Source organism: Puma concolor, chromosome E1 (genome assembly GCF_028749965.1).
Source record: "Puma concolor isolate L17-30 chromosome E1, mPumCon1.1.hap2, whole genome shotgun sequence".
Classification (NCBI taxonomy): domain Eukaryota; kingdom Metazoa; phylum Chordata; class Mammalia; order Carnivora; family Felidae; genus Puma; species Puma concolor.
The window spans coordinates 31,556,203-31,583,118 of NC_141680.1; the positions used below are offsets into that span (position 1 = coordinate 31,556,203).

The following is a 26,916-nucleotide window of genomic DNA, read 5'->3' on the forward strand; positions in this document are numbered from 1 at the left end:
ACACACACACACACACACACACACACTCACACAGAGAAGACAAACAGAATGAAAGTCTCCCAAAAAGGATCAAAGGTGTGTAACAACTATCATACCAGTCGTATCTAAAATAAGTGCCTGAGTTGTACAGGATGGAAGCAGGCAGAGGAGCTAAAGGGGTGGCTGGGGCAGGGGCAAGATGAATGGTGTATTAGCTATCTGTTGCTGGGTAACAAATTAGCCTCAAAGTCAGCAGCATAAAACGCATTTATTATCTCACGGCGTCTGTGGGCCGGGAATTTGGGAGTGGCTTGGCTGGGTGGTTTTGGCTCCAGCTCCCTCATGAGTTTGCAGCCAGGATGAGGTGGAAGCCTTGATGGGGGCTGGAGATCCTGATGCCGAGATGGTGCGTTCATCTGGCTGGCAAGTCAACGCTGGCTTTTGGCAGAAGGCTTCAGGTCCCTACCGGGAGGACCTCTCCACAAGGGCTACTCGAGGGTCTTCGTGTCCTGGTGACTGGCTCCCCCACAGGGAGCGATCTCAGGGGGCAAGGTGCAAGTGGAGTGGCTATATCTTTCACGGCCTGGCCTCGGCAGTGATTTCCACAGTATCTGTTGGTTATGCATGCCTGCTTAATTCATGTGGGAGGGGATGTGCCCTTGAGACGGTGGCACAAACAGGTCGTGGGCTTACTGGCGGCAGAGTAGGTGCGTCGTGAAAGAAAGGGAATAGGCTTGGGGACAGAAGCTGATTAACGAGTAATCGCCCTGCCTCCATTCTGAGATGAGCCTTGGTTCCTCATCTACAACACGCGGATCATGATCCAGTCCTAGGGGATAGCAGTGAAGGGCATTTGAGAGAAGGTTTGTAAGATGCTTTGGGAGCTCATAAAGCACTATAGTCTGGCGCTGTGTAAAGTGACTGCATAAACAGAAGCCACCATTGTGAAGTTCTGTGTTGCATCTGGATGGGGATCTACACGGACACGTGAAAGACACTCGCCCTTTATTTCTGTGGCTGCAGAAATCCAATAAATAGCTTGTAGTGACCTTCTGTCTCTATTTCCACATGCCAGGTGTGGCACAATTATAATTTCATTTTGTTCTCTCAACAATGCTGGCAAATGGGATCCCAAAACTGCACTTTTCAAGAGAGGAAGCTGAGGCTCATTGGGGTTACCTAGCGTGCCTTGAAAAGGGGGGAACAAACCCAGGCCTGCCTCACCCAGGTGGATGGCCCTGAGGCGAGCGAGAGACAGGCTCAGCAGGAGCTGAGCTGGGTCCCTGTCATCCATATCTGGGACCTGGGATGTCTTCAGCATTGGGATTTGTAGGTTGGTGGCAAGGGGAGGGTGAGCAGGGAGCAACGGGCCTCTCCTACCCTGTAAGCCCCATAGCCCTCGCCCCCCAGCTGATGAAGGGTCTTCGTGCGTGTGTGTGTGTGTGTGTGTGTGACCAGGCCGGCAGCTGCTGCCCTCCCAAAGCTGGGGATTAGGGTGACGAGGCCCACAGGGCCCTCCGGAGCTGGCTGCGGGCCAGAGCCGCACGGGGGCCGCAGGCTCCTGGGACTTCGGCTCCCAGGCCGTTCTCGGAAAAGCATTTGCAGCGAGGCCACTCCAGGTGCCAGGCCAGGCCATCAATCCCTCACTCTTCGGTGCAGCGAGTTTATAAAGTAGCAATTAAATAAGAGCTCTGTAAGTGCTTCTGGGAACTGCCCTGAATGCATTTTCCAAACATAAATAACGGGGACCTCCACTCCGTGCTGAGCGCATGCAGAGCAGAGAGGCAGCGCCGTGAAGAAGGGAGCCCTGTTGTGCCGGGCCGCCGGGCTACGTGCCCCGGGTGCGCACGCGCGCTCCGTGTAGGCGGCAAGTCCATTTGTCTTGCCTGCCTGGGTGGCATGTCAGCCTTCCCGGACAGGTCTGATGGGGGAACGGTGGCCGTGACTTCACTGGGGAAGGCGGGAGATCACCGGGCCATTGCAGAGACCGCGATGGGGTAGCACAACAAGGAAGACAGTGTCTAAGCATTGAGTACCTACTATATGCCAAGGGCCCACCAATCTCCTATTGGGAATTTTGGAGACCTGTCAAGGTGACAAGAGTCTGTAAGGTAGGGGGGCTCAAATGAGAACTCTTCAGCCTCTTACATTTATTAGGCTTTTGTTACATGCCGGCTACTATTCTAACAGTTTTACATGAATGAACTGATTCAAGGCTCCCAACAAATCCGTAAAGTAGGTATTCCTCTCATCCCACCTCGTAGGGGAAAAACCTAGGCACAGAGAAGTTAAGTCTCTTGCCTAGAGTCATCATTCAGGCCCAGGCAGGCTGCCTCCAGAGCCCCTCCTCTCAACCCTTCATCGTGCTGCATCAGAGCATGGGATCTGAACCCTTGGTACCAGGCCCCTCCCTCCCCCCATGCCTTTGCTCATGCCTTTGCTCATGTTGGCCTGTCCTCCTGGATTCTCTCTCCCCATGTGTCCCCCTAGGTAATTTTAAAATACCAATGCATTTTAAGTCACAGATGAAGGGTTGCTTTTAGGAATACCTCCTGACCATCACCCCCACCCTACCCATCATCGGATGAATCGGGTGCCCTCCCCCTGTGAGTGTCTCCATCAGAACAGATATCACCCTCTTATTCTTCTTGCTTTTTGAATCTGTACAGGTAGTGATGGGTGGGTGGAGCTACTTTCCAGACAAGGTGGACACTCAGATCATGCCTGATCCTGTGTCCCCCAGAGCTCCAGCCATGTCTATTCCTGCCCAATTGGAGCAGTGTGCAACTAAGAAGACTGGCTGGAACTGGCTCTGGCTCTGCCACAGCCTTGCTGTGTGACCTTGGCCGAGTCACTCTACTTCTCCGGGTCTCAGTTTCTTCATGTATAAAATGGGAACAATTATATCTTCCGCACAGGGTTCTTCTGAGAGTTAAATAGGATACAGAAAACAAAGGCACCCAACAATAGGTATTTAATAAATGTTAGTCTCCCCCCTTCTTTTCTCCCCTTACCTGTGAAATGGGCTCCCAGGTTGGCAGAGGATGGGGATAATGGGGAAGGCACCACGGACAGCCCTTTACAATACATGTCTCTGTGTTTGTGATTTTTTTCCCCCTCCGTTCCACCAGGGTGGGGTCTCCTTGCTTTTCTGCAGAAGACTCTGACCACATGGGGCTCCTCGCCCTCCCTCTCTTGGAGTGATGAAGCAGACTTTGCCACTAACTCTTTGTCACGTGACAACTAAACGTAACATTTCTTGAAAGCTGCCTTCCCAGGGGTCCCTCACCAGAGGATCCCATCATAAAAACCCCATCAAGAATCTGGCCCCTGTTCATTCCTGAGCCGGGAGTCAGTGATTTCCCTGTCTCGGACTCCATCGAAGTTGCCAGTGATTAAGAAACTCATATATTTTCACACTCATTAAAAGAAACATGATGTTCACTTTTCCAAGAAAAGCCATCCTTGTTTGTAGACCCTGTAATATATTGGGAATGCTTCTTAATTGGCTTCTAGGACTCAGTGTCAGAAGTCAGACCCAAGTTTGTTTATTGACACAAGGAAAAAAATAAAACGTCGTATAATTAGTTGAGTGACTGACTCTAAATTCAGTAACTCCCATCGGTATGTGGCCTTGTCAGGGTTTAAGATTCCATTTTGGGTTATGAAAGAGGCCGGGTCCTAGGTAGTCCAGACGCGGCCGCCCTGCATCATAGCTATTGTACAAATGGGCTCAGTGTGCTGTTTGTGTTAAGATGGAAAACTTTTACATGTTTGATTTTTATGCAAGTCAATTAACTTGTTTTTTATAACTGTAAGGGCTTGCTTTGCAAATAAGATTACTTACCACTATAAATTATGGGAACATAGGGGCCTATTCAGACAAAATGTTACACACCCCTAACCCGTGCACCAGGCTGCATGCCGGCCTTCTGCAGGGGGGACAGCGAGGATGACGGGGAGGTGAAGGCGGAGGGAGGGGTTATTTTGGTGCATTCTAAGGGGCCCTTCCAAGAGGGATGCAAAGGGGAGGGGGGCTGGGGGTGGGGACTAGGGAGTGAACCAGAATACTCTTCTCTGTGCTGCCTACCCCCGCCTCAACTCTCCCAGGTTGCACAGAGCTGGCCAAGGCCTCCCCTTGGGATCTTGTTTGAGGTGTATTTTTTTATGTTTGCCTCTTGGTGACAGCACATGCCCCTGCAGTTTGGAGTTTGGGGCAGAGCTAAGTCTGGGCTCTATCCTCCTTGTCCTTTTGGTTCCCTTCCTGCAATGATGGCCCCGTGCCTATCCTGGCATCCTATGGGTGACCCCCTCCCACAATACAAGTGAAAGGGGTGAGGGCAGGGCAGAGGGGAGGGAGGAGCAGGCATTCCCACAGGCTGCTTGTTGCTCAGTGATGGGAAGGGGTGAGGAGGGGTCCAGGCAGGTTTGAGAAGAAAGAGATCCAGTCACCAGTCCCTGGAACTTCCTCCCTCTCTGCATTTCCTTTGTGGAGGGCACTGCAGTTCTACATGAGATGTTCTGGAAATTGATATCGGGACTCTTGGCTCTTAGGCTCCTTTGTGAGCTTGAATGGGTTCCTTCCAGTTGTGGGTCTCAGGTTATTTCTCATTTGTGACATGGAGGCAGAAACTCCAGCTTGGGATACCTCCTGGGTGTCTGTTGTCACATGTGATTCTTAACAGGACAGATCCTACCCTTCAGTCCCCGAGGACACCAGGCGATGTCCTGACACATTTTGGTTGTTACAACCTAGAGTGGGGGTGGTCTCTAAAAGTTAGAGACCAGGGATGCCACTAAACGTCCTGCAAGGCAGCTTTCTGCAACAAAGAGCTGTCTGATTCAAAGTGTCCATAGTGTCGTGTGTGTATATCCCCTGGATAGTGGAATTGCCCTGAGACGCACGTAGGGAAGGGAGACCGTCTGGGGGCTGACCAGTCTTTGGGACAAGATTTAATTTATGAAGAATCAATATAGAGTGTGTAGTCACTGAGGAATACAGGATCAGGTCTTCAGCAGAAACAACAATATAATCACTCGTTCACACATGAATGGGAGGTTGCAGTGGGTTCAGTGTTTGGGGATGTATGTCACACTCTGAGAGCCCCTGGGAAACCTCCGGAGGCAGTTAGGGAAATAGCAATAATTACAGTGACCTTAAAAAGGGTTAGGACTGTCATTATTCCTATACTGCTGATAAGGAAACTGGGGCTTAAAAATATGAAGTTATTTGTCTAATATCACACAGCAAAGGCTCCAAGTCTTGGACACTTCTCACCTACTTGGTGAAGGAATCAGGATGCATATTATCATATTATCATGAAACAATGGATTTGAGGACAAGTCAAATGTCATTGCCAAATGTCATTCATTGTCAGGCATGACTTCACTGCCTTTGCAAATACTTCCCAAAGGGAGGCCTTCCTTCTTAAGATAATTGTGCTACCCTCCACACACCTTGAGTACTTTGTACCCACTCTTATTGGGTCATAGGTCATGGCTTCCATGTCTGTCACCTCTATTGAATTGGGGGCTCTTTGGGAGTAGGGACTATATCTGACTTATCTTGACAGGCCTCTCTGAACTGCAGTTTTCTTTTCCAGAAAATAGAAACAATGGCTTCTACTTCATCAGGTGGATCTCCATTAAATGTCTGTGGAACACTACATGAAATAAGAATGCTGACTTCCTCTTTGCCCCTGGCCTCAGTGCCCCACCCTCTCATCCTTCCCCCTGCTTGCTTGATGTCATATTTGGGTGCCAGATGGCAGACAAGGCAAAAGATTTGCGGGGAGTATAAGAAACATGATTGAACTCTGAGGATTGTATCTTATTTTTTAAAGCATGGTTTATGGAAAACTGGGGATCACTGGTATCCACGGGGAATTGGCCTTTGAGAATCCAACTTGCATAACAAATAGAAACCAGTGGTGAGATCGCCACTTGTAAATACATTTCTGCTCTGGTTCTTTGGATTGCCAAAGAATTAAATGTCCCCAAAGAGATGAAAATTTAGGTGGTCACCTGGCAGAACTGCGAGCTCCTGTTCTCTCTTCTTGCACATGGCCCAGTTGCCCCTGCTGTGCCTCTCATGATATGTGTCCACTGGATGGAGGCTTTAGAAACTCATCAGACATCTTGTCCATAATTCTGTCTGAGTAAAATGTCATTATGTAATCTGTTCTATTCTAGATGCTGTGGGGACAGAACATAAATGATAGAGCTTTGTTTTCCAAATCATGAGTGGTTTTAAGGACATACCACTCCATCCCTTGGTTTGTTCATTTGTTCATTCATTCATTCATTCATTCTACAAATATTTTCTTAGTCTCTTCCATGCATACAGCTGTATGCCCTTGGGCAAATTAACCTCTGTGAGCCTCATTAACAGGAATAATAAAACTCACCTCATAGGGTTAACTGTCCAGTTTCAGGCAGATGATAGGTACTCAGGAAAGGATAGTTATTATTAGAGCCTAAAAAGCTGTGAATCTCACAGCATCAGTCAAGGCATAAAAGATATTTAAATGAATTTATTTGGTAACTTACAAATGAGTTTTAACTGATGCCCCAGTGTGTGTTGAGAACTCTAAACACAGTCCCTGAATAACCCTGGAAGGCTCCCCAAAAAAGGTGAGGCATGAGTCTCAAATAAAAAGCATCCTAGATCTTAGAGCTAGAATGAAGACCTTGAGTGAGGTCTACCCCTTGCCTCCAGTCTGGCACAGCACAATTATTATTTTCTCATTTTTTAGTTGAAGGAACTGGAAGTAATGAAATGAAGAGTCTTACGCCCATGAATTAGATACTATTAATATATCTGAGGAATACTGAGGAAACTGAGGCACAGAGAAGATAACTTCCCCTGGTGACACATCATTAATAGTGGTGGACCTTAAGTGGGACTGCAGGTAGCCTGCCTCCAGAGACTAGGATTGTAACCCCCAGACTCAGTGGGATCATTGGCTATCACGTAAAGAACATTGGATTTAAAGTCAGACTGGCCTGACTTCTAATCTCCTGCACGTGCTATCTTGTGAACCTGGGAAAGCCATTTTACGCCCTGAGCTTTAGTTTCCTTATCTGGGAACTGGAAATGATGATGATATCCACCCTGTAGGACACTCATAGAATGATAAATACCACTTGCATGGTTCCTTAGAGTTTTGCATGGTTCCTTAGAGCAAATTGTACCTTTGGCCATTGTAGACTCTTTATAGTGTATAAGAGCTTTTGCAAACATGACTGTATGGGGTTTGCTCAGAGGCCCAATAAGGTATATAGAAGAGAGATCTTTATCTCTCTTCAACAGATGAGGAAAAGTGTGCCAGAGAGGGAGAGAAGGGTGAAGGGAAGTACTTTGAATTCCCCGTTTATTCAACAAATACCAGCTAAGTAGCTGTTCTATTCCAACATTACATTATCTTGAGGGGTATAGGGTTTTTCTTCATTTTTCTGAGTGAGGAACTATGGCTCCAAAAAAAGTATATGATTTACACATGGTCATAGAACCAATCATAAGCCGTGTTGGGATATAAACCAAAGTATGTGAGACCCTAGACTTCCCCATGGTGGAGTGATTTGCCCCACAGTCACAAGACAGTAAGGGGCCCAGCCAAGGAAGCCTTCAACCTTGGTCTTCCAGGAACAGATCCAGTCTTCTGCCACCCCATCATGTGGGTTAAACTTTCAAGTGAGTTGAATTCCAAATTCTAAGCAAGCATTTACTTATATAAAAGGTTAAAACGCCAGAATCCTGCAGGCAGGAAATACCACCTTCTTTGATTAAATGTGGGAAACCTTCCCATTATGGATAAGATTTGCTGTCTACAGGAAACCTTCTCAGACATAAACTGATCCTATCTTCTAGCCAAAGCGGTTTGGAGGTGGCTTAACTAAAGAGATTTAAGAAGCAGACCCACCTACAAGGTAATCAATGGAAAGGGATCTCTGACTTTGGCAAGTGCAGTCTACCAGGGAAGTCTTGGAGAATGATGGGTGTGGTTTTATGATAAGTGTAATCAGAAGGTCTCTATGGATTCTGGAAACGAGAGGGTGACCTGGAGCTAGAGAAAAGGGGTTCAAGTCTGGTTTCTCCACTGTTGGCTGAATCATTCAACTTCTTTGCATCTAACCATCTTCATCTGTAAAATGGGGACTATACTGTCTTTTTTTTTTTTTTTTGCTACCACAGGATTGTTTGAGATTCTAAAGACATGATTGATGATTAAACTGTATTGTACAATATCTCTGATCTTCTTTTCTTAAGGAAAAACCATGGAGAATAGTAAAAAGAATTGGTGAGTAAGAATATTTCTCTGTATCACCAGTACAACCCAGAGGAGAGGAATACAGACTCTGGTGGCTTTGGACAGCCTGGTCATTAGGAAAGTGCAGTGGGTCCTGCTTGTGGTGTGTGGTGTGTTTCACCAGGTTCTACATCATGATCACGGTGATGATGTTGGTGATGATGATGATGATGATGATGATGATGATGATGGCGGTGACATAGTGTGTTGCTGTTTACAGCACACTTCCACATATGGTTCTTATTTTCAATTCACTGAGATGATCATGTACTCTCTTACTTTCTGAGCTTTGTACCATGTTGTTATTGCTGCCTGGCTATTTATCTTTCAATAATAATTTAGATATATCAGATATTCTCAGAGAAATAGTTCCTGGCCCACTCTACTTCCACCCTGGGAAGAGCCTTTCTGAGTGTTTTCTCATCCCATAGCTCATGTTGTAATTGCCCGTTATGTGTCTGTATTTTCACATCCTCCTTCCACGAGATTCAGTGTTGGCTCTTGTTCGTCTTTGGACTCCCAGAGCCTAGAACAAGGCTAGGCACGTGGATAATGCTCAATGGATATTGCTGCATGAATGAGTGAATGAATTTGACCTTAATGGCAATTGAACGAGGAAGGTAGGCAAGGCTGGAAGACACCTGAGAAATGGTCAAAGCCAACTCTCCAACTCAGATGATGGAACCAAAGCCTAAGAGTTAAATAGTCCTGAAGGCATCCTGCCTATTGCTGGCAGAGCCACACTAGACACAGCCCTCTGACTGGTTCAATACTATTCTTTCTGTTTGTTCTAAGCCTGTGGTCTCTAAGCAATTTCAGAATGATGTTAGATATTTAGGTACCTTGGTCTTGGGCTGGGAACACTCCAGATGGTAGTCAATATTATGTAATGGAAAACACTGCAGCTACCCTGACGTCTCCTCTCTCTTTACCCTCCATATCCAATCAATCACTGAAACCTGTCACTCCCAAGACATTCTTGCATCAGTTCCTTCCTCTCCATCCCTAATCATTCCATGACAAAAACCCACCCAATCTTGAGCCCAGACATTGCAAAGTTTTACTAATTGATCTCTTCTTCTGATGTATCCTCTATGTGATATACATAACCCTTCAGTGGCTTCTAATGAACCTTTCAAGGGCTCCTAATGGCCTTGAGATAGGGCCTAAATTCCTGAACTTGGATTACAAGGCCCTCCATTGCGTGGCCGCTAACTTCCACCATAGTTGTTATTTTCCCACCATTCCCAGGCTCACGGTCTGTTACAGTAAACCTTGAACGGTACAGAGTTCCCAGTTCACAGCAAGCTATTTCTGATCTCCATGCACGTGGTCATGCCACTCCCCCTACCAGGAATGCCTCTTCTCTTCCCCTCTGCTTCCCCATTTTTGCCTGACTCACTCTTACTCATCCTTTAACTGGTCTCGTCCTGGGCTGGACCAAGAGCTCACATAGTAACACTTGCCCACCTCAAGGTCAGAAACCAGTTCTGCTGCATCTGTATAGCTCCAACATAGGTTTAGCAGGTACTTAGCAAATGTATGTTGACTTGGACTTTACTTAGAGTTAAAAGAGGAGTTTTAATATTACTAGCTGTGTGGTCTTGAGTATCATTTTCCTTCTTCTGACTTCAGTAGATATTTATTGTGTAGTACACTATGTGTAGTACTATGTGTAGACATAATTTAAGGTTCCATTTCCTCTACTATGAAATGGAAGAGGAAGGGGAATTACTTTAAATAATTTTTGAGGTCCCTCGAATTCTAAATGATATAGTTCCCACGTCAATTCCACTGGCATAATATTACACCATTATAATATGGTGTAGTATGTAAATGGCAGGGTCAGTTGCAGCATACTGGGCAAGAAACTTGACATCTGATGAAGAAGTTGTGAACAATTGATTGGTGTTTTTTTAGAGAATCTTTTTTTTTCACCTCAAAAAGTGGCAGTAATAGTAGGGATGTTCTTGCGCTGGTGGGAGGATCAAGTGGGGTGCTGTGTGTGATGTGGTTTGTGGACTCTCATGCTCAGGGTAACTATAGAGAATGGCTATTAGAGACGTGAGGGACTCAGATGAGCTGTGAGGTTCAACATCTGACAGGTGGTACAAGGTATGGATTCTGTGATCCCAGACTTACAGGGACTGGGTTTGAACTTAACATCTAGGGAAACCCACCAGCCTAAAAGGCTGGAAATAGCTAGCTGCCTATCTTTATAGATACCACAGGGGCTGAGGTCCCAAATTAGCCTTACCAGTGCCATGACTGGGAAAGGCTTGCCTGGCACAGCCAGGGGCTTGGGTCCCTTTGCTCTTGTCACCATGCTAGACAGAGGGTTGTCTGTTGGCTTTTAAAGTGGAGACGTTTTACCCAATTCCCCCTTGCCCCCTCTTTGGGGAGCATGTCCACTGCCTTTTGGGCAAGGCTAGCCTGGTCCTCCGAATGACGGCTTCGAGTTGGATGGACAGCCTTGATCAGCAGGATAGCGGGTTCAGGGAAACAGCCGCTCTGCCACCTCCTCGTTGTTGCTGGGATGTGTTGCCATGGATACCAAATGCAGGGAAGCAAAAGAAACAGAAGAAAAATAAAAGCCGTAGTATGTGTGTATTTACGTGTTCGTGTGTGGCATGTGCATGCCAGTGCTCTCCCCTATGTGACAGCCAGAGGAGGAGAGAAAGGTGGTCATTTCTGAGGAGGCCTGGCATTTTAACGGTTAGACTGACATTGTCCAAGGTGGATTAACACCTTCACGGACTGCATTAGGTGGCCCCTTACATGATGCTACATAGTCAGAACAGGCCTGAGAATCTTGGCCCCTGTGTATCCTGTTCTCGTTCCTTACCGTTGGCCCCAATCCCCATAGGTGACCCAGAATGCATTTCTTAAGTGCTGTATGTAGGGGGCACTGTGCTAGGCTCTTCTATTTCTTTTCCAAGATTTTTTAAAAAGTTTACTTATTTATTTATTCTGAGACAGAGAGAGAGAGAGAGAGAGGGAGAAGAGGGAGCCTGAGTAGGGGAGGGGCAGAGGGAGAGGAGAGAGAGAGAATCCCAAGCAGGCTCCAAACTGGCAGTGCAGAGCCCGACGTGGGGCCCAAACTCACGAACTGTGAGATCATGACCTGAGCTGAAATCAAGAGTCAGATGCTTAACCAACTGAGCCCCCCAGGCGCCCCCTCCTACATTTCTTACTTGCTTTTATCCTGGCAATAACCCTGCAGGGTAGATAGTGCTACTCCTATTGTACAGATGGGGTGGGGTGGGGGGCAGTTAAAGAGGTTAAAGGCACAGGTTGTGAAGTCAGAATGCCCAAATGAATCCCAGACCTGCCTTTCCTAGTCGCCACCCCGTGTCTCAGTGTCCCCATCTGTAAACGGTAGCACCACCTTCTAGCATTGTGAGGGGTCAGCTGAGGCACGTGGAATGCTCAGTGCAGTGTCTGACACATGTTAAGAGCCCCATAAATGATTGCTGCTAGCACAGGTTTTTCCCCAACAGTTGGAAAGGAAGGAGTTTTTAAGATTTCTTTGAATGTTTATTTGTTTTTGAGAGAGAGAGACAGAGAGACGGACAGAGCGCGAGCGGGGATGGGACAGAGAGAGAGACACTCACCAAATGTGAAGCAGGCTCCAGGCTCTAAGCTGTCAACACAGAGCCCGAAGCGGGGCTTGAACCCAAGAACCACGAGATCATGACCTGAGCTGAAGTTGGATGCTTAACTGACTGAGCCACCCAGGCGCCCCGAGGAAGGAGTTTTTAAAGTCTTTGTTCCTACAAGGTAGCTGCCGTGGGATAAGGGCTCGGCACATGAATGGGAGGATAACATGGCTGGTTTGCTATTGTCAGGGCCCGGGAAGGACTGGAGGGATTGTGGCTAGGGTCTCAGAGGGGGCTGCCACTCCAGGTCTCTCTCACTCCATAACTTGACCTCTTCTTACTCACCATGTTTATCTCACTCGGGTGCTGGTCTGACTTGCCTGGACTGAGATTTTAGGGGTAGGAGAGCCTGTTGCTGAGAGCCAGACTGGACTCTGGCCTGGCAGGGAGGGAGTGGCTGATCTTGTGAACACGGCCCTTACAGTACCCAGGGGTACTCCTACAGGCCTTGGCAGGGCTTTGGAGACTATAGAAGTGTGTGTCTAACATTGCAGGACAATGGGTCTAATTGGCACCTCTAAAACTGAATGCAGGAGAGCTTAGGTGGCTCAGGGGGTTAAACGTCTGACTCTTGATGTCGACTCAGGTCAAAATCTCACAGTTGATGAGATAGAGCCCCATACAGGGCTCTGTGCTGACGGTGCAGAGCCTGCTTGTGATTCTCTCTCTCTCTCTCTCTCTCTCTCTCTCTCTCTCTGCCCCTCCCCCACCCCCACTAGTGCGCGCGCTCTCTCTCTCTCTCTCTCTCTCTCAAAATAAATAAATAGATAAACATTAAAAAAAAATAAAGCTAAATGCTTCCTTCAGGAGCAAAGAAGAAAAGGTAACCATACCGAGTATTTTTAAGAAGTGATTTTAATCATAGGAGGATGGTCACCTGGCATGTCATAAGCGTCTCCAGAATCTAGTCCCAGCCGCGGCGCTAACCAGCTTTGTGACTTTGGGCAAGTCTCTGCACCCCTCTGGGCTTTTGTATCCCCACCTCTAATGTGAGAGAGCTGGAATAAATGCCAGTCATGGTACTCTGATGTCCCTTCCGTACTGGTCTTCTGTGATTTTATCCCCCATTTCTTCTGGTTTAAACAGGCCACAAGTCTTCATTGTCCCAGCCTTCATCAAATCAGTTCCTCACAAGACAGCAGTATCCACAGAAGACCATCCTGGCCGGCTGTTCACAGGGATTTCCTATGAGACTCCCATGATCTTTGGGACTTTCTCTGTTCTTCCTCTTCCTCTGGGTGGGGACAGCCTGAGTGCTTTGTGGAGAAGTACATATTATTAATGACAGTGACTTGTGTTTGCTCAAGGTTTGAGAGCTTACACAGGCATTAATATTATCAGTCACATAGCTGGGATGGGGTAGAGCAAAGAGCCTAGATTCAACTTCAAAGTCTACACTTTTAACAACCCCACATTACCTATGCCTTCAAAAGATGTATATAAGTTGAAGTTGGAATTAACCAACATTCACTAAACAAACCAAAAAGTTCTGTTTCAATTTGACTTAAAAGGAAAGCAACAGAACCCCTTGTCGTATCCAGTCGCTCAGTTACTTAATTACCACATATTTATGAAATGCTTACCATGCATAAGACACTATTTTGGATAATATGGTTGGAAATTAGAATCAAATACAGTAACTTCCCTCAAAGGACTTTGAAATCCAGAGGTAGCCAGATATGGGTCCATACTAATGAGTGCAGTGTTATAAGTGCTGGGACCGTGGCACTTAGGCAGTATGCAAATTGGAAAGCCCCTGGGTTTTGGGGTTTCAATCATGGTTCTGAGTCCTTGCTTTGCCACTAAGAGTCTTTGGGTAATTCAGCAAATCTTTCTGAACCTATTATGTAGTCATTGTCGTCGTCATCGTAATATCACATAGGATTAAGTTGGAGTTTACATGATACAATGCACATAAAGGACCCAGGACAGTGCCTGTCACATATGGAAAGTTAGCATCTATTATTGGTTATTATTATTAATCATCAGCACTGTGGGAGGACAAAGTACAGCTTGGTCAGTTCTACCCTGGCCAAGGAAGTACCATGTGAGCGGTGCCCTGAAGTATGAGTAGGCCTTCCCTAGGTGGAATCCTTTTTGGGGTGATGGGGTAAGTGTGGGGCAGGGGACATTTCAGGTAGAGCAAATGGTGTAAGCAAAAGGCCCAGCAGGTTTAGGTATGTTTAGCCATGAGTAAGTTGTGTGGCTGGTTGGTGGGGGAAGGTGGGTGGAGCCGAAAATGGTGGCAAATTACACTGGAAGGCAAGTTGGGGTCATAGATTGTAAAGAACCTTGGGCGCCATGCTAAGGAAGTTAACCATGGTTCTACAGCAAAGGGGAGACACCGGAAGTGTGTAGGAAGTAGGGAAGACATCTGGCCCAAGACGAAGATCTGGGTACTGCCCATACAGGTGTAATACATCCCACAGTGAGAATCCCTGAGTATCCCCTCAGGCAGAGGACACAGACGGAGAGGAGGCAAGCTGACCAGAACCCTGGGGAGCATCAATGTCTAAACATCCAGCCAGACAGAAGAATCACACAGGGCATGTCCTCCAGGAATCTCAGGGGTCTGGGGCCACAGTGTGGGAAGAAGGAAGACAGCAGAGGAGGCCTGGGCTCTTGGGAAACCTGCCTTGGAATGTGGCATTTGGGGGAAGTTGTCCAACCTCGGGGGTGGCAGGCACTTGTGTCCCACGGGTTTAGTTACCAGCTGCCCCATACTCCCATCAGAATTTCTCCACTAGTCTTTATCGTTAACCTGAGATTTGACACTGACTGGGTCATTCACCCTCTCTGGGCCATGGAATGTTTTCCATGTTCCATGGTGGTGGTCATGATGCCTTTTAAAGCTCTTCATTGCCCGGTGGTAGATGCCTTTTAAAGCTCTTGTTGCTGATGTTGCCCATTGACCTGGAAGCCTTGGCCCTACCTGAGTGCGCTCGTCTCTCTCATAGGTCTCTGCCCCTGAAGTGAGGTGAGAAAGATGCCAGTGAAGACTGTTTCTGGGAGATAGTCACCTCTAGGTGCTTCCTGATTGAGTGCCAATAACTAGGATTGAGGAATTTCTGGAATTAGAACAAATTAGAGCTAATGTACCTGGGATGGTTTCCTGCCTCTGTTTATGTAAAACAAACTCCCTGGCTTCCCCAATTCCTTCCATCCTGATTTAACTTTTTCTTTTTTTCCTCTCAGCTTTGCCTTTGGTCATTGGTTTTCCCCCTTTCGTCCATTCTTTGGCCTATCACTTAAACAACAATGACAGCAAAACCCAGATGTCAACTGGAATGAAATATAAAGCTGTTTCGCGGGTGGAGAAAAAGAAGAACCCACTGGATTCTTTCCCCTGCCGTAGATCGTGCATGGATGAGGACCTGAGTAAGTAGCTGGTCTGCCATTGGGTAATAGGACATCTGGCTTTCATCCTGACTGCAGGGGTACAGCACAGGCCTCGGAATTGGGGAGAGGGAAAGAAACCATGGTAGGCTGGACTCCTACACCCCACCAGCAGCTAAACCAATGTGTTCCCACCAGGAACACATTGGAACATCCCAACAGGCTGGTAAGGTGGATACCATTATATCCATTTTAAGTGTGTGGAAACTCAATCTCGGGGATGCCACAGCTAATAGCCACGTAACCAGGGTTCAGACTCACTCTGGTCCAAGGTAGCTATTCCCCACCCCCACCTGCCACCCCCAAATATCAACTTCTTTGACCAGTAGAAAGGCTTTTGCCTCCAGGGCAAGCTATTCTTCAAGCCTCAGTTTCCTTATCTTTAAAATGATAATCAGGGGCGCCTGGGTGGCGCAGTCGGTTAAGCGTCCGACTTCAGCCAGGTCACGATCTCGCGGTCCGTGAGTTCGAGCCCCGCGTCGGGCTCTGGGCTGATGGCTCAGAGCCTGGAGCCTGTTTCCGATTCTGTGTCTCCCTCTCTCTCTGCCCCTCCCCCGTTCATGCTCTGTCTCTCTCTGTCCCAAAAATAAATAAACGTTGAAAAAAAAAATTTAAAATGATAATCAAAACTTTGGCTCTGAGCTCTTGCGTGGGTTTGAAAGAGATAATGAATGTGAAAGTGGTTTTTAAACCGTAAAGCATTAAGGCATGAGTTAGTCATTGTTTAATTTTATTATTCCCTGGGCAGGAAAGATGGAGTTTTAACGGTTCAGCAGATAAGGTAATCTCTCCCATTTTTAAGGATTTCAGATGTGGAGAAAGGTGGACCTTCTACCCACCCCTGGAGCGTCCTTTTAGAATTTTCTCTATGGAATTACTCAAAGCTATCTAGCCTCTGATGGGAACGTTTGTCTAGGTGGTAGATTCCCTTTTACTGGGAGATTCCTTGATTTGCTAAAAGAATTTATCTGCAACTCAGCCACCTCTCCCTGCCTACTCCAGCAGACAGGGACCTTCTGGAGTCAGTAAACTGGGAGTCACTCTAATCCCCAGAATGATAGAGTCACTGCAGGGTCATGTGAATAGCCCTGGCTCTGTATCCACCTTCGGGGACATTCTTAAAGTTTCCCTGGATCACTATTTAACAAGAGCTGGACTCTGTATTTCAACATCCTCAGAGCCCCAGATAGAACCTGGCTTATACTGGGAATATGATCAATTGCTATTTCTTCAGTGTCTCAGTCATCCAGTCTTTTTTATATGGGGGTGTCTATATGTGTCCTGACCTGCACCTCTGCCCAGGGATACCTTGGTGAGCAAAATGGAGGGAGGTGACAGTCCAGTGGAAGAGAAAGAGGACACAAATATCTGAGGATTATAAATATCAATTGCAAACTGATACAGCCTCTGAATAAAAAGTCCCGAGAGCCCGAGAGCATGGACCAGAGGGGACTTTCTGCTCTCCCTACGAATGGGATCTGAAGCCTGGGTGTGCTGTTTGCAGAAGAGGCATCCCAGCCTGCAGGACAGCATGTGCAAAGGCCCTAGAGCAGGGGATGGGGAGGGGGAGCTTGGTGCATGAGAAAACCTGAGCTAGACTGTGTGGCTTGAACTCAGAGGCAGGCGCAGAGGGGCCTCGGTCTGGTAAGGATTCTGGCCTTTATCCTCAGAGCCATGGGAAGCCATTGAGAAGTTTTATGCAGGGGAGTGACAAGACCACATGTGTGTCTTAAGGTCACTTGGGCTGCAGCGTGGAGAATGGATTGGAGCTGGGGCGAGCATGGAATCAGGGAGACTGGTTGGGATTATGAACTCCGGGAGCACGAAACCCCTCTGCTTCTCCCGACAGCCCGGCAGAGAGCTAGTGCTGTTTGAATCTTGGCTCTCCCACCAACTAGCCGTGCGATCTTGGGCGAGTCACTTAGGCTTCCTGTTTTCACAATTTCCACATCTGTAAAATGGGGAAGAGCGATTTCCCTCTCTGGACTAACTTGGTCCCCTTAATTGCATAAATTAGACGCCAGTCAGGAGCCCTTTGCAACTGGGGCTGGGAGGAGGCTGCCAAAACCAGTGACTGCGGGCCCTTTTCTCTTGGCAGGTGCAGGCCAGCACTGACTTCCTTGTTCTTACTGGATACACTCACTGAGCAGCCTGCAGATGTGCGGTTGGCTCCTGAGCTCAACCCTGACCATAGAGAAATAGCACCAGCCACCCCTGCCTCCGCCATCTGGAATGAGCTCCGTGAGCGTCCATCTTTGCTTCGATTTCTGTGAGCTCCAGTTTTCCTACCTGTGAGACAAGCCTGTGTACATGTATCGCTCCAGTCAATATTTGTTCAGTGCTGCTATGGCGCAGGCACTGGGTTAGTTTCTGGGAACGTAAGACTGACCTATTTCCTGCCCTTGGGAGTCTTCATATCTCATTGCATGAAAAATTACGTGCACGAAAGTGCTTTTAAAATCCTAACACTGCTTATACTTACAACAACTGCAAAAGGGTGGCTGAATAGAAATCTGGAAATGCTGTTTTTGATGGCGGTTCTGTTCCAAAGTAACCAGCACGGAGACAAGTCGGTTGGCTTTGATGAGCCTTAGTTGCTGCAGTCAAATGAAGGAATGAAGAACTTTACGGCCATCTGTTTTTAAATGTTGTCATTCTATCACCCTTCCTGCAAAATCTGGGTCCTCCTCCCAAAAGCCGTGGATGGTTTCCTTTGGGACTTCCTTTCTTATTGCAAAGAATCACACTTTGCTTTTTACTTTCAGTCCCCTTCTCATATCTAATCCAGGGCTCCCAACTGTAAATGTTACAGCGGTTCTGGTGGGTGGTAGAATGAGTGAAGCAGGCAATAAGGAGAGGTAAGGACTGTGGCAAAACAAAGGAGGCCTGTTCCATTTAAAGAACACTGCTGCTTTCCTGCTCCACACGCTAGTGCCTTACATAAAAATGCAGCCTGGATCTAACTTCTGTTTTCCTTTAAAATTTTTTAATGTTTATTTATTTTTGAGAGAGAGAGAGTGAGAGAGAGCAAGTGCAAGTCGGGGAGGGACAGAGAGAGAGAGAGAGAGAGAGAGAGAGAGAGAGAGGAGACACAGAATCGGAAGCAGGCTCCAGGCTCTGAGCTGTCAGCACAGAGCCTGACGCGGGGTTCAAACCCACAAGCCATGAGATCGTGACCTGAGCCCAAGTCAGACACTTAACTGACTGAGCCACCCAGGTGCCCCTGTTTTCCTTTAATATGCCTCTCAGTTTGGTCCTTTTGTCTCCCTTCACCCTCTCTGGCTCTCCAGCCTGCTGTCTTACCTTTCTAATCTTTTTTTTTTACACACCCGAATCCTGAGCAAGCGTTCCACCTCATCCCCTCTTTAAGAACCTGCAGCAGTTCCCTGTGGACCCTGAACCCCGTTCACTTCCTTTTACCTAGTATTTACTGAACACACGTATCATGGCAAGCATTGTGCTATATGCTGTGGAGACTTTAAAAAAAGAGTTACGATTAAAAAATTCAGTCACTTCAAAATTCTCACAGCCTACGACAGAAGTTAACCTTTGTGTTTCAGACCTTAGAGTCTGATGAGAACAACACACTCTTCCCAGAAAGAACACACGCAAACACATTTGACGTACATGCTGCAGGGCCAACCTTGACGCTCCTCTGCTAAGCAGGGCAGGTCAAGAGTCCCCTGCCTGGAGAAAGTCCGATGCTTAGGTCTCAGTGTGACAGAGGGGCACAGAGAAGGGAGTGCTTCACTCCAGATAGAGGAAGCCTTTACGGAGCAGAGCTGATGCCACTTTGAAATCACACGGGCCTGTGTTTGAATCCAAATGCTTCCCTTTCCAGGGGCCCAAATGTCCCTGGGCGAGGCACTCAGCTTCTCTGAGCCTCATTCTCTTGGCCTGTGGAATGGCCGTGATGCTTGTTTCACAGGGAGAGTGAAATGAGATGATGAACATGAAGCACCGGCTGGTGGTATCACTCAAGGCCTGCTCGTGCCTTCCTCTGCCCCTTGGTCTCTCTTGGGTTTCCCTGCATGCCTTTCTTCATAGCATCTCCAAATGCAAGTTCCCCAAGACCCTTCTGGTCCGCTGGGGAGAATCTTACTGTTCCCTAACCTCAGAGAGCCCTCCCTCTTTGGCTGTCTCCCTACCCTCCACCCATCCACCCATGGATTCATTCATTCAACTCAGGAACTGAACTCTTCCCCAGGCTCCTCAGATTCCTCCCTCTTCTGGATGAGCCTGGAACCTCTCTGTACCTGTCTGAGGGTGGCGGCAAAGGAAGAAGCTCTTTCATCTGAGCATCCACAGGCCTGAAACATAAAGGGAGCCTTCGACCCGTCCGCCAGCCCCCACATCCAATCAGTCACCAAGTCCTCTCCGGTCTTTCGGCAAATGCTTTTTGTGTTCATTGGCACTGACACTCCTCAGGTATCCACACTTAATGATTGTCTCTGGTTCACAGCAAGGTCCTCCTTAACCAGCCTTCCAGCAGCCACTATCCCATTTCTAACCCGTCCTAAACACCGGCACCAGACTTGAATGGGAGATGACTCTCCCTCCCCACTTTTGTGTCCTGAGCAGACAGTACAGAACGTAGCTTGTGGGAGATTAAAGATGGCCCCTGATTCCTTGCTGCTTGCTCCCATTGAGAGGTCTACCTCCCTTTGTCTTCAATCTGGGCTCCTGGCAGAGACTTGGTAGCCAACAGACTGTGGTGGAAACAGTGCTTGTTGCATGATTTCTGAGACAATGTCTTGAGAAGCCTGGCAGCTTCCATCCAGTTCTCTTGGAGAACTTTTTCTCTCAGAGCTACCATGAGCTACCATGTAGGGAGCCCCACTATTCTGAAGCCGTCGGGCTTTGAGAAAACCCAAGCCACATGGAGTAGCCACTTGAGGGGGCTCTAGTCAACAGGTCGGCTGAACTCCCGTAATGGCCAGGAGGCATTTGAGAAGTGGATTTCTAGCGCTCGGCTGACACCGCAAGCGTCAGAGATGATGAACTGCCCAGCTGAGCCCTCTCCAAATTCCTGACACACAGAATCATGAGCCAAATAAAATTGTTGTTCTAAGATTCTTAGTTTTAATGTAGCTTGTCATGAACCAAGAGATAAGCAGACCAGTGATCAAAAACGGTTGAATGAACGAAGAATTCATCGGCAGTAGTGCTCTAATGGTGTCGCTGCCCTATTCAAGAGCTCTCAATGGCTCCCTATAGCCGAAAAAGAATGTTTAGTGCCCTCAGTTGGCATTTACGCTCCTTCATAATTTGGCATCAGCCTGCTTTTCAGATCTTCCCAAACAGGTACTTTTCCAACATCACGTCTTTACTTATCTCTACTGCTTTCTCCATCCGGATGTCCTTTCTGCCCACATTCCCACCTCAGGATGTTGACATTTAACTTGTCCTTTGAGACTTTAGTCAGGTGCCTTCTCTGGCTGCCCAGTCCAGTAGTGAGCCCTCCTCTTTCCATCTCTACTTTGTTTGGTGTTTTCCTAATTCTTTTCCTTCATTGACCCTGTTCTTTATTTCTCACCTCCTCCTCCTCGTGTGTGTGTGTGTGTGTGTGTGTGTGTGTGTGTGTGCGCGCGCACGCGTGTGGAGGGTGAGCACATAAGGAGGCATACAAACGTGTTGTGCGGCCTACCAGGCATGAATCCCTACAGAGCCTGAGATGGGACTTGCCAGCACATAATCTGGCACCTTGTGTCTCCCAAGCGCTTGAAGGGAGGAAGGGTATTTAGAAGAAGTAGAGGCTTTGGGGTCAGCTCAGATTTTGGATCATAATTGTGCCACTTACTGTGTGGCTTTGGGCGAGATGCATAAACTCTCTGAGCTCAGTCTCCTTATTTAGAAACTAGAGACCTCATGAGAATGTGTGTATAGGCCCAGCTCTCGCGCTTGGCTCATCACAGACCGTTAATAACTGTTCGCTGAGTAGACACAGCAGAACAGTCGATCATCTTCTGGAAGCTCAAGTGTTATCGTGTCAATGTTGGAAAGAACTCTCCCGCATCACAAATATATACATTTTAAAACAATTAAAAGAATTTTGAAAGGAACACAGAACAAGAGCAGAGTGAAAAGGCACAATGGAGACCGCGTGGCCAGCCCCAACTATATTAATCTGTGTGATCGGCCTGGCTCTGCTGGGGCCTCAGTCTTCTCATCTGTGAACTGAGCGGTGGGTACTGGAATCTAAGCTCCCCTCCAGTGCTGACATTCCAAGAGCATTAAAGGAAAAGGATGAATCACCCCTTCAAAATACCAATACGGGCTGGGCCCTCCCCCTGCTGTCCCCATCCAGCACAGCTAAGAGCTCGTAATACACAGCCGGCTTCCTGCTGCAGCTGCCACGAAACTTCAACCCCCTTCCCCAGGGGTCTCAGAAGCAAGACTGATAATGGACCCCTGGCCTTCTCCATCTCAACAGGGAACCAGATCCAGTTCCCAGACTCTGGGGGCCAGAGGGCCCTCCCCTGAGGGTGCTGGCTTTCCGTGGACATTTGGCTTTCAGTATACATGTGCATGAAGTGTGGGGAGTGTTGGGAGGGCGGAAGGAAGGAATAAAGGAAAGAGTTGAAAATAGAGGGTTGATGATTGATTTCCTGCGATCCTGGCGGGAGGGCTGGAGTGGTGGTAACCTTGCCCTTCTCTTCCAGGATGTCGAGAAAGTGGATGTATCTGTATCTGTAATAGTTCTAATTCTCCATCCTGGGGAGGCATGGTTCCCTCCCCCCCACCCCCACCCCCAGCAGCTGCATGAATTTGTAAGCACAGGCTGTCAAAGCCACGGAAGACACCAAGATCAATTTTCCTCCTTACAGGAGATAGACACTAGGTGACCGCAGAGGACAGTTTTCTTGCCTCTCTGCCCAGAGCTCTCTACTCCTTTCCGCTTTGCTGCTATTATTAGTATTATTAACATTAATAATAATGGAGACGTAACCGGCTGTGCATTAGTCACAATGTTCCAGGGGCCAGCACCTCCTTCCTTCTCTTCTGGGACTGCCTGGATCCTGCTGGGTCCTCTTCTCCGCGTCCGGAGCGGCTTGGGGCCTGCCCTTTGGTCTGTGTGCGCGGTGGTCTGTCTACTGCCCGTCACGTCTGCAGCAGCCCGGGTCCTCCTAGCTCACACCGACTCCGGCTCTGAAAGCCGAGAAGCTCGCCGGCTGCGAGCGGGTTTTCCAAGTGGGCAGGGGTGGGGAGGAGGGGCGCGGGCGGGCGGGCGGAGGGAGGAGGGGGCGTCGCGGAGGGGAAGACCTCGCATTGTAATCCAATGACATTGCCAACGTGGGGGTGGGGGCGCTGGCCTCGGCGCGCTCTCCGAGTTTTGGCTGCCCGCCCAGCTGGGAATAACTCTCTTCGCATAATTCGCGTGTTTACCAGGCATGAAAATTCTTGCTTTCGGCTCTGCCCCCCCCCCCCCACCGCCCCGTAAGCCCCCTCCCCTTCCCCCTCCCCACCACCTCCGCCCCTCGCGAGTGAAACTCTGTCTAAAAAAATATTGGCCCGGGGCACAGAAAGTTTTGCATAAATTCATAAGTGATGAATGGCTGATTTTAACGTTATTTGGGTATTTGTCAGAACTTAACAAATATACATGAGGACGGCGGTTCATAAACTTAAACATCTCAATATCCCCTTTCTTCTGGAAATAAATTACGTTTGTTTGCCGGGCTTGGAGTCTTAAGGTAGCCGACATTAGGAATATTTTAAAAGCCATCATCCATCGAGCATGTCTCCCAGGCGCCAGGAAGATTAAATGAAAGAATCATAAGATGGAGGTCTTTAACTTTTAATCCTTTTACAATGAAGCCTCAGATAGTCGCGGGGGCAGGGTGCCCTCTCTGGGGGGAATAATGCCGTTATTCCTCGGCTCTCAGTTAATGAATACCCTAACGTCTGTCCCACGGCTGACGGAGGCAGCGCCGGGGAGGGGGCTCCGGCTCCCGGGCCAGGCTATTGAAATGCGGAGCCACCGAGGCTGCGTCGGGAGGGAAGAAAGCGCCCGGCTGGAGGGACAGGGCGGGCGGGGCCGGGGGCATTGAGACTGCGCTGGGGACCCGGCGCAGGTTTGAAATAATTAGCATAGATTCGCCGGGACTCCGGCCCCGGGGTGGGGATGGGGCGGGGGGGGGGGGGGGGGGGGGCGGGGAGGGACGCCGGGAAGGAGGCGCGGGGAGGTGGCAGGGGGGTGGGGAGGGAGCAAAGGAGAGCGACTTTGGAGTCCAAGATAAATAAAGGGAGCGCTGAGCAGTGTCAGGAAGCCGGCCCACGTGGAGCTGCGCGGATGGGCGCCACCGCGGACTGAGGCGGAGGGACGCACGCGAGTCGAGCGCCAGCCCCAAGAAGTTGGCTTTTTAAGGGGTGGGGTGAGGGTGCTATTTTGCACGTTCCTTTAAGGGCAACACGTCTTCTGCCCCTCTCTAACCCAAGAGTTCAGAGATCCCGATTCTGATTGCTCCTCCCTCCCCACCCCCAAGCAGACGAAGTGTCCAGAGCGGGGGGGGCGCACCCCATTCCCAACTGCAGATCCCAGTGGTGGCGTTTTTTCACCCAAATGCAGACCCCTCCGAAATCCTGACTCTCAGAGTCCTCCCTAGGTCCTGGGGGAGGAGGGAGGCGAGTGTCAAATCTCCCGGCTATCCCCAGCAATTCCGGCCGGGGCCCTGGGGTTTTGGGGGCTCGGACCTGCAAGATCCCGGCTCCCGAATGTTGATTCCAAAGGACCGGGTCGCCTCAGCTTACATCACCGTAGCTTCCGGGCGTGCAAAGGGTTAACACAGACGGGTTATTGATGTGGGGGGGGGGGGGCGGCGGTGCGAGGCGGGAGGGGTGGCGGGATCTGGGTGGGCGCGCTCTGATCTCTCCCACCACCACCCCCCCATTCCTCGGGGGTCAAGTTTCAGCGGCACTCCGCCCCCAGGGTAGGTGTGAAAGACACGTGTCCCCATTGTGAAGGGCCTGTCAGGCAGGACAAAGCGGCCGCCCATCCTCCCCCCCCCACCCCCCGCCCCTCGGCCCAGCCTGGGGTCAGCTCCAGGGGGCCGGCTGGGTGTCGAGGTCAGGACGGGCCCGAGCTTTGGTGACATAGGGAGAAAAAGCTGGGAGACGGGGCAGAGGCCACGTGATGCTCAAGTGAGGGGTTTGAGAATAACCCTCCCCCCCCCCATGAAAAACTGAGCGGTCATCTCCATCACAGCAGAAGAGGGGATGAGCCCCTTCTCCCAACAGGCATAGTAAGCACAGCGGCACCCCTACCCGCCCCCTCCAGCCCCCACACCCCCCCATCAATCACCAACACAGAATCGCAGTGTCGAGCGCAGTCGGTTTTAGTGGTTTTCTTTAATCCTGCTCTGCATTTCTTTCTCATTTACTACACGGGATATTATAAAGAATAAATAGCAGATACTCTTAATTTACAATGATTAGTCATTCCATTTGTTCTCTATATTTACAATAACTGTAAAATAACATTGAACTCTATAGCTTCTTCGAGGTCCAAGGAAAACCAAAACACTTTCCGAAGAATGGAAAATAGCTTTTTAAAAGTCCTTCTACAAAAGTTCTCCCCTCTCTTTGTACTTTAAGAAAAAATAACTTTTCCCCCCTGCTTCGCCATGCGAAGGGCACTGGAATATAAATAGCAGGTTAACATTATTAGCAACAACCAGAATAAGTCTCTCTTTTCTCTGTTCTTTTTTTTCCTTTTGCTTATTTTTTTTTAAAAATACAGTAGAAGCCGGTAACTTTTAACGTATAATACTGACCTTTTAATAAGTAAATTAAAACTGGGACCGTATATACACACACATATACATTCCTACACAGTTAAACAGTGCATTACATGAACCAGAAAGCTAGGTCTCTGTAGCCAGAAAAAAAAAAAAAAGTTCATTGAATCCCCTCTCGAGAGGGTGGTGGACTGGTTGGAGACGGTGCGGGGGGCGGGGGGGGGGAGGGCGTCGGTGGGGTATCATCAGTTGTCCGGGTGCGGGAAGGGGACCCCGAGTCCTAACACGAGCACTTGCACTCGGAAATGATGGGGTACTGGATGGGAATCCAGCCGCAGCGCTGGCCCCCGCGCCGCTGACAGCGCCACCGCAGCACCGTGAGGTGCACGGACTTGGACGGCTTGCACACCATGCCCTCGGGCACGGAGCACGAGCGCTTACTGAAGCAGCTGCCCACCTTCACGTAGCGCGGCCAAAAGCGGCTGCCCAGGTCGTTCCACGCGTACAACACCGGGCAGAAGGTCTGCGACCACAGCCACATCTGTAACTTCCTCCGCAGCTTCTTGCTCAGGCGCTGCTTCTTGCCCGGGGCCAAGCCCTCGGAGAACTCCAGCCCTTTGATCTCGCTCGGCATGGCCCCCGACGGCCGCTGCCGCAGCAGCTGGTCCAGCTCGGCCAGGTCCTCGGCGCCCCCGGCCGCCCCCCCGCCCCCGCCGGGCCGGTCCTCGGGGGGCGAGGTGGCCATGAAGCCCGGGTCGTAGTGGCCCCCGAGCAGAGAGCGCAACAGCGTCTCGTTCAGATCCTTCTCTTTGGGGTCAAAGATAGGGTCCGGGTGTTCGATGAGGTCCACCAGGGGCAGGTTGTCGCTGGGAGCCGGGCGGATGTGGAGATAGTGCTGGCCGCCGGCCGGTGCCGCCCGCAGCCCCAGGACCACCACCAGGGCGTAGAGGGTGACCCCCAGGCTGGGGCAGCGCTCCATGCCTCCGGCGCGCGCCCGGGGCTGCTGCTTCGTCCCGCGTCCCCGGAGGAGAGCACGCCGAGCCCGCGGCGCCGCCGCGCTCCCCCGTCTCTCCGGAGGCGGCTCACCCGAGGCTGGGCAGGCGCAGGGCCGGCAGCATGAGTCGCCGGGAGAGCCCTTCGCGCAGCGCCGGCTCCCACCGGGGCGGAAAGAAGGCACACAAGTTGGCCGCAACTCCTCTCCCGGGTCTATGCGGGCAGGCGGCCGCGGCGGGGCATCCGAAATTACTCCAGGGCGACGGCGGGCGCGGGGGGCGCCGGCTCCTCGCTGCCTTCCCGGGCCGGCGGCGGCGCAGGGCGCGTGGACGAGCCGCTCTCCCCTCCTCCTCCTCTCTCTGCTCGTCGTCCTGCCGCTCTGTGCAGCGCCGCTGGCCCAGCGGGTCCTAGGGGCACTTCCCTCCGCCTGCTCGGGGCTCCGCGGCCGGCTCTGCCCGGCGGACTCCAGCGGCGGCGGCGGCGGCGGCGTCCGCGCACGTTGGCACCGGTTTGTCTGTCTCGCAGCGTCCAAGCCTTTAAATTTCCTGCACTTTCAGCTCCATCACCATGGAAACCACTGACTCTCTCGGCGTTGCCCCCTCCCCCTTCTTTCCCCCAAACAACAACCCCACCCCCCACTTCTCCACCCCCGAGGAGCTGGAGCGGCACAGGCTCCGGGGGAAGCCGCCTGCACTCGCCGCGGCGGCGGCTTCGGCAGCGCCCAGGGCTGTGCCCCGCCGGACCCAGATGCCCCGGGAAGCCGACAGTCCGGCTGCCCGCCGGAGCTCACAGGCGGCGGCGGCGGCGGCGGCGGCGGCAGCGGCGGTGGCGGCGGCGGTGGCG

At 50.0% G+C, this 26,916-nt stretch overlaps 1 protein-coding gene across 1 annotated transcript; it reads right to left on the reverse strand.

Moving 5' to 3' along the window:
- Window positions 1-24,672: 24,672 nt before the first annotated feature.
- NOG (noggin) lies at window positions 24,673-26,672 on the reverse strand. Its single transcript, XM_086686906.1, has one exon. It carries the CDS (start codon window positions 26,057-26,059, stop codon window positions 25,361-25,363), a length of 699 nt encoding a protein of 232 aa, XP_086543032.1. The 5' UTR covers window positions 26,060-26,672; the 3' UTR covers window positions 24,673-25,360.
- Between the last annotated feature and the right edge of the window lie 244 nt (window positions 26,673-26,916).